We start from the raw sequence: 12882 nt of genomic DNA, 5'->3' as shown, positions 1-12882 counted from the left end.
TTTCCTTTGATTCTTCCAACAATTCCCTTGTCGTTTTCCTTCATACACTCCTCTTTTGTTTCGTAGAAGGCCTCCCCTTTCTATTCCTCTTAGGTGATTCCTTCATATCGTACCTAGTTAGTGGGTATACGAAGTTACGCAAGTTACTCAACCATATTTGCCTTTGCCCCCGTGTTAATGTATCATATTTCGCGGCTAGCGCTTTTCCAATGTCGGTATCGGCAAATGTTCCTCCAAAGTCTTGATCAACTATTGTTTCATGGAATGATATTTGTTGCGAAAAGGGATAAACATTTTGTATCGGAATTACTTTGTCATTGTAATTGGCTATGACATGCCGACATGGGAGGCCCAAAATTGTCATGTTAGGACAAACACACTCTCTTCCGTCAAAGTTACCCAACTCAAAGTGTTGTACTTCTTTCATGATCATATCAATTGCACGATGCAACACTTTCAAAGTAATTCCCCGAATCCAAGGATTGTCTTTCCATTTAATGTGTTCACTAGATCGGCTTTTTTCAAAATGCTCCTTAAGTCTATCGAGATGACGGAGGAAATAGTTGTGCATGGCTTGGAATACCGTAAAAAATCCACCATCACCACTATGAAGCTTCTTCTTCAACCGGTTGTGAGACGATTCCACCGTACTTGTAGCTTGGTTTTCGAAGTGTTTATATTGGTTCGTGAATGCGGCTACGAACTTCTCTTTGTGCAGATCCAACCAATTGTCCACCAAATATTTCACCATACTTGGATAACCTTTCAAAATAGCCAATAACATACGAGATCGTTCTTCATAATATTCCACGGTGAGTGAATATGCCATGGCATCCCAATCCTCGTGGAAACTAGCCCATCTTAGTTCAGCCAACTTGTCATCCTTCTTGATCTTTTTTTTGTTTGGCTTCTTCTTGTTGATCTACCGGTAGTTTGTTTATTCTCTCCATTTCACTTTTCTTTGTTGGACGAATGATGGTCTTACATTTAGTTTCAATGTTATTCCATAGGTGGAACGTGCAAAGAAGGTGATGAGCATCCGGGAAAACCCTCGCTATTGCATTCAACAATGCTTGTTCCTTGTCGGTGAATTGGTGGAAGTTTGTCCAACAATGTTCAACACCGGAATCTCATACTTGTTGGTCTTGTACGTGCAATCCATTGAAAGTACTTGATTGGAGCACCGCGCCAACTGTAAAACTCGGGATGAGCCAATATGAGATTCTTTATTTGTTTATCCTCATCTTCATCATGGAAAACCGAGTAATTATATTTCTCTCCCAAATGCCTTAATTGTTGCATTTGATTTCTATTTTCCCCTTGCTCTTTTTTCAATTTTGTATTGGCGTTGTAAATGGTTGGTGATGAGTGCCAAATATTGTATATATTTGCACCTTTTTATTGGCATTTAACTCATCATTTGTGCACTAACGCTCCATTTTATCCCATATTCTGTGTTTTCGTTGTTTTCAAGAATAAATACTTTTCTAAATTAATTTTGCATTTTTAGGTACTAAATAAAGCCTGGTTAACTCACGGAGCGAAAAGAGCAAAGAAACGGCAAAGACTCCCGCAGAAAGGCAGCGAAGAATGATGTTTGCAAGAGCCGGATCAACTAGAAGTGGGCTTGAAGAGGAAGAATTGTCCTTAAAGAAGATATGGGCTTGGCATACCCAAGGCCCAAAACCCTTACCCAAATCCATTTCCAATATCCATACCCATTTCCATGAGAGCCGTCAGATTGGATCCATCACATCATCCAACGTTCGCCTCATCACCGAGCATCAAATCTTGAAGCTCATGTCAAACATCATAGTACCTAACTCCAATCTAAGCCGTCAGAATTGTTGTATCACGCATCCAATGGTCGCTGCAAGCTTGTTCCATCTTAGTCGTTCGATTCAATCCAGATGTGATCATCCAACGTATCATCTTCGATGGACATCGAATTTGCTACACCCGCTCAACACCCTAGCACCAAATATCTTCTCCCAAAACCATCGACTTCTCCTCTTCTTCCCAAATTTCTCCTTCTTCCCCGACCAACAGACCTGCAACACCATTCTTCCCCTTCTTCTCGAGCTTCACCATCACTACCTTCACTCGACACCACAGCAGACTAACCCTAAACCCTAGACTCTCTCTAGCTTAGTTTTAGCTTCTCGCAAAGACGCTACAACCAAGAAAGAGAGAACTAGGGTTTGTAGCAGAGGCGATGTAAGAGACAATTGGAGCAGGAGGAGTAGCAGAGAAGGAAGACAAGACATGGGTCGAGGGGGAGACAACAAAAGCAGAGACGGGTGAGCTTTAATTTTAATTTTCAATGTAAACCCTAATTTGGGAATTTTGGGGGAAACTGTTAAGAACCCTAATTTTGGGTATAAATAGAACATGGTATTGTGTGTGTGTGGGTATGCCCGGATTATCCGGTGCACCAAGCAGTAGTTCATGTTTGATTTCATTATCTCCATGATGTTCTAATTTCATAGTTAGGCTTTAGATGAAACCATTAATCCATTGCTACATTTGGTTCGTGTATTTATATTGTTCTTGTTGTGCTATAATGTTTTGGATAAATATAATCTGAGCCTTCAACATTTTGCTCTCACAGTGTATGCCATGTATCCATTGTAGTTAGAGTAACACTATGTTTATTGTGCTACAACTCATGCTTAATTGATTGTTGTTCGATCCTTTGACTAGTTGTGCCCTGAAAAGACAGTTAGTACTTTGAAGAAATACCTTAGTTGCGATTAGGATATCCATATCAGGGTTGTTTAATTATCTAAGTGATTGATCTGCGGTTAGTTTGTCTTGTGAGAGGGCATCTAATACTAGGGTTAGGAATCATCTTAGTGACACTAAACTATCCTCCTGAAACTGCCCTGGATAGGCGGAATACCACCGGTATCCATTATAAGGGAGTAGAACATTGTTGAGATTTAATTGAATTGGTGTGGTTAAGAGGTGGATTCGACTTCCCTAGCATCATATTTATCTGCTTGTTAGATTACTTTTGTTTTCGTTTTTGTTATCTCTGTTACTACCATCATCTCCGTCGTATCGACAAAACAAAACCCCCTTTTGTGCTACTCTTGTTTCGAATCAGTTATAGTTAAAACCATAGTTTCAAATCTACACCCACCTTGTCCCTGTGGATCGACCTGTGCTTGCCCTGTATTACATTGTGACACTGTGCACTTGCAGTTAGACATAGTCATAGGTACTCTTTCAAGTCCTACCAGTTGGTAAAGTAGAAACATTCAATGGGTTTAAGCGCTTTATATGACCGAGTATATCAATGGGTTTCATACGGTTTTCGGTCATGGAACTTTGATGGAATTTTATATAGTGGTAAGAAGGTTGTCGTTCTCTCGGACTTGTGAAGATTGATTTAAGATTTAAGATTATGGAAAGAACTGAGACTATGGATTCCACCATTGACCAATTTTTAAGTGATTCAGTTAACAACAATATTTATGCAATCGATATGTTCAATTTGATTCTAAGATATTGCCAATATTAGATTTCCAAAGTATTAATTGTTAATCGCAAGTATGGAACATCAAGAGCTCTAAGCTAAGCATGCACCATCAAGAGAGAACACAACTAATTAATCAAAATATTATAATCAATTATGGTTCAATGCAAATAATCATAAAGAAATTGCAATAATAAAATAATAAGAAAATACCACTTTATTATTGGAACAACGCTTCCTCCATAATCCCATCATGTGATTCTAGTTCCTCATTATTACAAAGAAAACTAAATAGAAGAAATAAAAGAAAATTGTGAAACTGGCTACCGGCTCACCGGCTCTCCAATCACCCCCCCTGGCTTTTTGTTCTCGACTTCAATATATAGATTTCAACAAAATCTAACCTTCCTCTTTTAATTCTCTTCCACATGTCATGTCCAATGGGAGTGTGCCACTTGTCTAATAATACACAATATCATCTAATAAAGACCCGCCACATGTCCGACTACTTGCTTTTCTTTCATGGGAAAGAAAATATTATATGAGCACATACTGATCTTATGTACGAGGTAAACACTCATTTTGTCATTATCTCAATTCCAAAACAGATGTCATGTATTAATGTGGTGAAGTATATATTATTCTCAAAATCAATCTTCTTTAGTTGCAAAAGATATTTAGTTTCTTTTCTTCCTCCACCATGTCGACATGCCTCGTATATTAATTATTGAGAAGGATTTTTCATTTACGTGATACCTCCTAAATCCTTCGAGAACTAATCACCAAGTCCTTGATCCTAAAATCCACGAGACCAAAATGCCCGAGCATGTTAATTTCTTAAACCAACTTCAGCCCATCATCTCCTTCACTAACTTAAATTGGGATTATCCCATTTAGATCCAAAAGTATCCACGACCCCTGTACTCCGTAGTCCATATTTTTTTCTTGGAATCCTAGTTTTAGCCGATTTTCTTGGAAGAGCCCATTTTATTCATTTACCTAAAAATCACAATAAATACCAAACTAAGCACCAACAATATATATTTTGGGTAGGAAATATGTAAGAATTAATCGCTCATCACACCCCCAAACTTATATTTTGCTAGTCCTCGAGCAAATTTATTCTAGAAAATAAAAACTCACTAGGTGGCCCTAGTGACCGAGTTATAGTCTCGGGAGGGTTTACCAGAGGTGTACCCACAAAACCTTTACTCCAGACCCTATCTATCTACGCAAAACCTTGGAAGGCACTAAAGAATCTTCTTGGTTGGCATACTCTCATTGACTATAGGAGGAAGTACCCTGATGCGAAAATCCAATTGTTGTACACGAGTTTGCACTCAGCATACTGAAATTCATACATAAGTGACAGGGCTCTACTCAGATAGTTTCTGGACATCATAACCGGAGTCAACCAATCACATGAAAATATTAAGAAGATGGATAAAGTGAAAAGTAGATGGTTTTAAGTGAATGGTGTTTCCCATATCTGTCTGAAGGCCTCTGCCAAGATGAACCTATCCTAATGGACTAAGATACCGGTCTGACTAGTATCAACACAACTGGCATATACAAGGGGACCAGTGGTCGATAAACCTAACTCTAGGTCAACACAACTAGCATATACAAGGGCACCAGTGGTCGACTTTATTGAATTTATTCTGGTTGGTCTGATGGTCTGGTCTCAATTTTTTTTTTTATTAATAATAAGAAAAGTGAAAACCTGCAAAAATATGGATAATTTACCCACTCCCCCACACTTAAACACTACATTGTCCTCAATGTAATTGAGTCATCCAACGTAGAAATTAAGATGGGAAATACAAAAATAAACAATAAAAATAAGAGATAGAGTAGAGGGAACAAATCTGATAAGTTGACTCCCATGAAGCGAAATGTATTTGTTTCCCTACTTGCCAATAGCATGTAATCTCAAACAAGGTGAGGTTGGTACCCCAAAGTAGACATCCAATCATATATATAGAGTCTAAAAAGTTGAGGATCATCCCAACTAATCCGATCAGCTGAAGATATGTCCCTGTGAACACGATAAACCTCCAAAACGGTATGTAAATTCATTCTCAATCGAAAACTGTAAGTGATATTCAAATAATGCATCGATGGGATAAGTAAATCATTCCCATACGCAACAAATTCAGATTGTTTGACAGTTTTTATTGGCGGAACACGCTCTAAATCAGGTTCTAAATCAGCTGAAATAATTTCCGCGGAACAAGAGATCAATGGAGTAATAATATCACGACTCATAGACCCATTATCATCTAAAACAGTTTAATTATTAATATCATCAAGACGAAAAAATTTAGAACTTAATGGCTTAAGGGTCAAGGTCGGATCTTTCTCGACTGATGGAACTAGTCGAGACTCGGACAAAACTAGAGGTTCTAATTTGGGGTTCCATTTATTAGTGTCTAGCAACGATGCGGAGTCTAACAAGGCATTGACTTCACAAATAACACTAACATCATCAAAACCAAACCCAAAATGAGCTAAGTAAACCTCTAATGCATCTTCCAAGTGGCTCTTACAAAAGCTTACCGAGTACATACTTGCTTTTCGCCCGCAACACTTCAGACTAAGGTACCTAAAAAAAATAAATCAAACAAACTGCGTAAAAAGAAATTAAGAAAAATCTAAAAGAAAATTAAAAATAAATTATGTACAAAAACTAAAAATAAACTATATACAATGATATCAACTAGAGAGTATTTTGCAACCGCTCCCCGGCAGCGGCGCCAAAAATTGATAGAATTTTATATAGTGGTAAGAAGGTTGTCGTTCTCTCGGACTTCTGAAGATTGATTTAAGATTTAAGATTATGGAAAGAACTGAGACTATGAATTCCACCATTGACCAATTTTTAAGTGATTCAGTTAACAACAGTATTTATGCAATTCATATGTTCAATTTGATTCTAAGATATTGCCAATATTAGATTTCCAAAGTATTAATTGTTAATCGCAAGTATGGAACATCAAGAGCTCTAAGCTAAGCATGCACCATCAAGAGATAACACAACTAATTAATCAAAATCTTATAATCAATTATAGTTCAGTGCAAATAATCATAAAGAAACTGCAATAATAAAATACTAAGAAAATACCACTTTATTATTGGAACAACGCTTCCTCCATAATCCCAACATGTGATTCTAGTTCCTCATTATTACAAAGAAAACTAAATAGAAGAACTAAAAGAAAATTGTGAAACTGGATACCGGCTCACCGGCTCTCCAATCACCCCCCCTGGCTTCCTGTTCTCGACTTCAATATATAGATTTCAACAAAATCTAACCTTCCTCTTTTAATTCTCTTCCACATGTCATGTCCAATGGGAGTGTGCTACTTGTCTAAGAATACACAATATCACCTAATAAAGACTCGCCACATGTCCGACCACTTGCTTTTATTTTCATGGGAAAGAAAATATTATATGAGCATATACTGATCTTATGTACGAGGTAAATACTCATTTTGTCATTATCTCAATTCCAAAACAGATCTCATGTATTAATGTGATGAAGTATATATTATGCTCAAAATCAATCTTCTTTAGTTGCAAAAGATATTTAGTTTCCATTCTTCCTCCACCATGTCGACATACCTCATACATTAATTATTGAGTAGGATTTTTCATTTTACGTGATACCTCCTAAATCTTTCGAGAACTAATCACCAAGTCCTTGATCCTAAAATCCACGAGACCAAAATGCCCGAGCATGTTAATTTATTAAACCAACTTCAACCCATCATCTCCTTCACTAACTTAAATTGGGCCTATCCCATTTAGATCCAAAAGTATCCACGACCCCTGTACTCCGTAGTCCATATTTTCTTCTTGGAATCCTAGTTTTAGCCGATTTTCTAGGAAGAGCCCATTTTATTCATTTACCTACAAAAACACAATAATTACCAAACTAAGCACCAACAATATATATTTTGGGTAGGAAATATGTAAGAATTAATCGCTCATCAAACTTGCAATCATTTTTTCTTCAATATTAAGCCGCGCCGCATAAAGATGGGATAGCAAAGTCTCCGGTGTTAGGTGGTTATGACGACCGCATACAACTTTCTCCAAATACCAAACTTTAATTTCCTTGTTGTATTTAAATTGAAGCTTGAACATTTAGTATTCTTAGTGAAAGTAGTGTTCTTCCTCTTCGTCTTTGCTTTATATTCGGTACCCTTTTTCACATGACTTTTACTTTCTCCACTACACTCGCAAACCATTTGAAAGTGGTTGTCATTTGTTGATCCATTACAAACTATAACACACATAATTAACTTGTCATGTTTTCTAGCCCATTGCTTTGCCTCATCTTTAAATTCCCATGTCTACATGATCCAAGAACTCAAAGTTAGTAAAAAAAAACATAGTTATATGGTCCAAATGAATAAGCAACATATCTTTCCATTAGTTTTTTTTTAAAAAAAAACACCTACCAAGTCAGTAAAATAGTGATAGGAAGAATCTTCAGTTAGAATTTCGTTTACATCAGGTTGAGAAGGCATTTGGCTAGGTGGAAGCACGATCTATCAACCAAAATGTCACAACATTAGTCTAAAAGAAGAATGAAAACTACACTTACGGTTGGGTTCTAAGAGCCACGGACCCCACCGTAAGTGGTATTCCCAGCCGTAGGATCTGTATTTCCAACCGTAAGAACAAATTTTAAATCACACGAATATTTACGGTTGGTAAATAAAAAATCGGACCCAGCCGTAATTAAAGTTACGGTTTGGAATTATGCAAAACCCAACCGTAAAAAGTGCAATAAATGCCCATCCAATAATTATTTACGGTTGGGTTTGGCATGACATTTTCCCAACCGTAATATGTCTTTTGCCCTATTGAAAACCAGTTACGGTTTGGAGTTCGTCCAAACCTAACCGTAAATAGAGGTTACGATTGGGAATGAAGCTTCAACCCAACCGTAACATGACCAGGAAGTCGAAAAATCTAATATTTTTTTTTTATGTACTTTTGCTAATTTTGAGCGAAATTGAACTTATGAGAGATAGTTTAGAGGCATACATGTTGATTTTCAACCATTGGTTCTTCACTTTGTTGATTTATTTCTTCAATTGGTTGAGATTCATCATCACTTTATGTTAAACCCTCTATACCATCTAACAAATCATCCATCTCTTGGTCTCCAATATGAGGCATGTAAAACTTGTTTTCTCTATCATACAAAAATTCACCCACCCCGAATTGGTAACTGGTTTCATTCATTTTGGTTGAGTGAATCAAAATCTAGGTTTAGAAAGAAATCTCCAATTTTTTTTCTTTCTTCTCTTTAGTTTTTCTTCCCACAAAAACTGTCCCAGAATTCACCAAGTATATAACAAATTCATTAATTCAATCATTATCTAATTAACTTTAATTAAAATTAACTAAATAAGGATTGTTTAGTCATTACAAATTTATTTGAGATAAGGGGTTTTTAATATTACTTATGGGTAACTCGTTTTTTTCCGATTAACTGACGCCCTCTATTGGAATGTGAACTCACAGTAGCTTTCTTCTGAAATGTCTTCCACAAGCGAATTTGCCAAGCAAAAATATTTTGCACTTATGTTTCGACCTCCGTAGAAGACTTCGGATATCCAAACAGGCGAGCTCAATTATTACCCGGAACTAATTACAGCAGGGGTATTTACCTAGTTTCCTGGCTGTCGTTTAAATTGGTTGAAAGAGAAACAGTTAGATTTGTTCACCCTATTGTCGATACCATTTCCTCAAGGCATCTTTGAATTCGCGAACATCTGATTTGTAAGGACGATATCTATTGTAGTACTTCAGATTTGTATTCGAAATATCGGCGGCGATGAATTTTGTGATTTCTCATGATAAATTTGACGATTCTTTTTCTTTCGTATATGGATCTAGTGTCATTTGTGAATCTCTTGTGTTTTGTAGTTATCTTCTGCGGATTTTGTGAAAGTTAAACGTTGGTCGACTGATTCGATAGGTTTTTGTGGATTTTGGTGAGATTTCTAGGGTTAATTAGTACAGTTTGCGTTTTTTTTAGGGTTTGCATTTAGGATTCCATTAGACATAGGTAAAAAATGTTCTAAGCAGATTTGATATTAAGCTTGTTGCTTGGCAAGAAATTAGTTTACTGTGAATTTGGATCCAATCAATAATTTGTTTTACTTCTTCCGGCACCTCTATCTGCAGGTTCAACAGCCACACCATGGCAGCGTCTTCGGCATCTTCAGGTGCAAAGTCAATGTTCCAATCTCTGAAAAAATATTTCAAGCAGCCATGGGAGTACACAGGACCCTGTGCTAGTCCAGAATATAAGCTTGCAGTTCCTATGGCCACTGAGTACCGTGTTTATTGCCCTGCCACTATTAGGGAAAAAGCTATCGTACCTACTGCTGATCCTGAGACAGTTTTTGACATCAAGTATTATTCTCGAGACCAACGTCGTAATCGTCCTCCAATTCGCCGGACGATCCTTAAGAAAGCTGACGTTGAGAAGATGATGAAAGAGCAAAAATTTGATGAATCTGTTTTTCCTAAGGTTTATCTGACTGCATTCATTGAGGAGGATTATAATGCAAGGGGCGGAGGATATGAGTGATCAATCTGTAAGGCATCTCTTTCTCTCTCTCTGTAATTTTTGAAATTATGGTTTTGATACTCGTCAGGCGGTGCATCCATAGGTATGTTACTTAATGTGTGTCATAGATTAGTTTGCGATAGTGAACTTCACACACACACACACACACACACACACACACATCCGTAGGTATGTTACTGAATATGTGTTATAGATTAGTTTGCGATAGTGAACTTTGCGCACACACACACGCACATGTATTGCAGACATGTTTTGAAATTGCTATTTGGGGAAGCTAGAGTTAGGTGTTCTACATGAGAGGTTTTGAATTTCTAGCTGAGAGATGAATCTCTGAATTATTGAGCCTTGTGTGTTTGGGCTGATGCTTGAAAAGGTGGATTATCTAGAAAGAACATGGTATTTTGGTGAAGGGATCATATATCTTGAAGGCTTGTGACTTCAGTTCGTATTAGGTGGGAACATAATAATTGATCCTTGCAATCAGCTATAAATTAAAATAAATGTTCCAAGCTCAGCAGAAGGACTATAAGATCACACCAAATAACATACAATTGCTAGAGATTAAGTTTCAGAAAAAGGAATAAAGTTTGGTTATTGTCACTCGAATCAATAGACATGTTCAATTTGTACAGTGGTTGTACAGGTTAGCGTGTCTTTGATGGCTTGTGTTTAGGAAGTGGGATAGAGTGTAACTGCCAAATCTCCATGGTGAAGGCTTACTTTAAAGGCTGATTGTACATTTGCTGTTAGCAGTTTGAATTTTTGGTCCTTTCATCAACTGTACATTCAACATTGGCTTGTGCTTGTTATAGGGGGTTACCAAATTCCACGGGGTATTACCAAACTCCATATGATTTAAGGGCGGTTTGTGCTTGGTACTGGTAATCCCTCGTGAAATTTGATAACCCCCTATGGCCGCCTTGCTTTGATCTTCCAGTCAATGTGAAAATTGTAACCCCATTGATTGTCGAAGTATTTCTTTTTGGCAACTTCAGGTATAGGATGTGTACCAGAGTAATAGTATCAATTAGTTTCTTGAATCTTTAAGCTCGTCCACTTTGTTCTTTAAAAGTCTTTATTTATCTTGCTATTAAAGCGACTGTCATTTGTTTTATTGCTGGATAGGTTGATTACAAAACATTAAAAAAGATGTTTCTAAACTTTTTATTTATCCTGAAAGTAAAAAGTGTGGTAGACTTAGTATTAGTTGCCAAAATTAAAACCACAATATATCCATGGCCAGGTATATTCCGATTTTAGGAGAGTCGTGTTAATTAGCTGCACTACAGTTGACCTTTCATCAACTGTTTTTATAATACAAATTTGCCGAGGTTATCCGAATTAAATGCTCTTGATGGGTAATGAATTAATTGATGTTTAACACAATATCGTGCTCCAGTATCTCCTTGTTCAAGTCAATATTTGGATTGCATTTAAAGTTCTCAGACCCATTTAGTACATGTAGTCTGGGATGAGCATCATCAGCGAGGGTTATTCCTTGTTGCAACACCTTCTCTCCACTTAAACCTTGGAGGCTGGTTATTTTTGCATTAGAATCCTTGCAAACTGAACTTTCACTGTCAATTGAGAGTACCAGTGAAATGATTGAAATCATGTTCTTCTTTGTTTCGAGTGCTAGGGATTTGTGTTCATTCTGCTTGTCTACAAGATTGCAAGTTTTGTTATTGACTTTTTAGTATCTTTCAATTCGTCACAAGTATTTCTTTTTCTTTGTAGAGTAGCATATCGGAAAAAGTGACCATCACACATCGACTTCACAGCTTGCTGACATGTGGTGGAAAAAAGTTTTGGCGTCCGAACCGATTGTGGTTAGATCAAGAAGTGGGACTGCTCTTTCCTTTCTTGTAAATACATTTCAGTAACATTTACGTGAAAATCAAGTTGGATGATGGCAAAATAAATTATGTAAGACTGTACATGTCTTTTGACTCTGCGTTTGTTACGCTTGCCAACTCTGGTGCACTTACCTTTGTTATTGTTTAACTTGTTTTTTTCTTATCTCTATTGGAGCATTAATATTTTCATCAATAATTATGGGCTTGTGATTTTGAACAATGTGAAGTCTGATTTCTTCCCATCTGAAACCGGTCCACTTACTAGTTGCACAGAGAAGTGGGGATAATTTGCATCTCAAACCAAAGAGTACGCGATAAATGATGGTGAAGTTCCTCGTACACAAATATGGCGTGAATAAGCTCGCTGAAGGTTACTGTTTTGCATTTAATTCTAATTCCAACAGTCTGGCGGCAGCGGCAAGCCGCGGCAACAAACAATGCGTCCCGTTTGATGGAGTGGCCCGTCACCCGTGGGCTGCTAGGGTAAATTATTCTCATCACACCAACAAATACGGGGACTGCTTTTATGTAAAATCCAGCGGGAGGCGCCTTGAAAAAGTTCACTCTTTCGAGAGGAATTCAAATGTCTGCCAAGTAATAATACTTTAATGTTGAGATCAAGCAGTCCTTGAAACTTCACTAAAGGCTAATCCCAAGATTGTGCTCGTTATCAGGCTCATTTCCTCTTCCTTCTGTACAAATACTGCTGGAGGGTAATCGGATTCCGGAAGAATGGAACTTGAAAAATTGGAGTTGGATCGCCTAACGAGATACACAACGCTGAAAACTCAGTCTTGGTCTTTGTTGAAAATCTAAGCTTCAAGTAAAAACATTCATCTCAGTGCAAATTTGAAGAACACATTTGAAAGAAATTTACTTCTTTCTTTTGTTTCATTTATTGTTTCATAATTTTTTGACCCATATCATCC

At 37.2% G+C, this 12882-nt stretch overlaps 1 protein-coding gene across 3 annotated transcripts; it reads left to right on the top strand.

Annotated features, from left to right (window-relative positions):
* The first annotated feature begins 9097 nt into the window (after positions 1–9097).
* Positions 9098–12173, top strand: LOC113302932. 3 transcript variants are annotated; one of them, XM_026551906.1, is made up of 4 exons: positions 9098–9280; positions 9428–9495; positions 9689–10104; positions 11840–12173. In XM_026551906.1, exon 3 carries the CDS (start codon positions 9705–9707, stop codon positions 10095–10097), a length of 393 nt encoding a protein of 130 aa, XP_026407691.1. In that variant the 5' UTR covers positions 9098–9280; positions 9428–9495; positions 9689–9704; the 3' UTR covers positions 10098–10104; positions 11840–12173. The 3 variants fall into 3 exon arrangements, with proteins under 3 accessions (XP_026407691.1, XP_026407690.1, XP_026407689.1); XM_026551904.1 differs by having other exon boundaries at positions 9108–9280; positions 11835–12173; XM_026551905.1 differs by lacking the exon at positions 9428–9495 and having other exon boundaries at positions 9104–9280; positions 11835–12173.
* The last annotated feature ends 709 nt before the right edge of the window (positions 12174–12882 follow it).

This window comes from Papaver somniferum, chromosome 8 (genome assembly GCF_003573695.1).
Source record: "Papaver somniferum cultivar HN1 chromosome 8, ASM357369v1, whole genome shotgun sequence".
Lineage (NCBI taxonomy): Eukaryota > Viridiplantae > Streptophyta > Magnoliopsida > Ranunculales > Papaveraceae > Papaver > Papaver somniferum.
The sequence above is the reverse complement of the archived record's forward strand: the minus strand, read 5'-3'. Positions and strand labels throughout refer to the sequence as shown.

What these genes read in the sequence shown, in the direction of transcription:
- LOC113302932 (XM_026551906.1), top strand. Translation starts at nt 9,705, where the DNA reads ATGGCAGCGTCTTCGGCATCTTCAGGTGCAAAGTCAATGTTCCAATCT.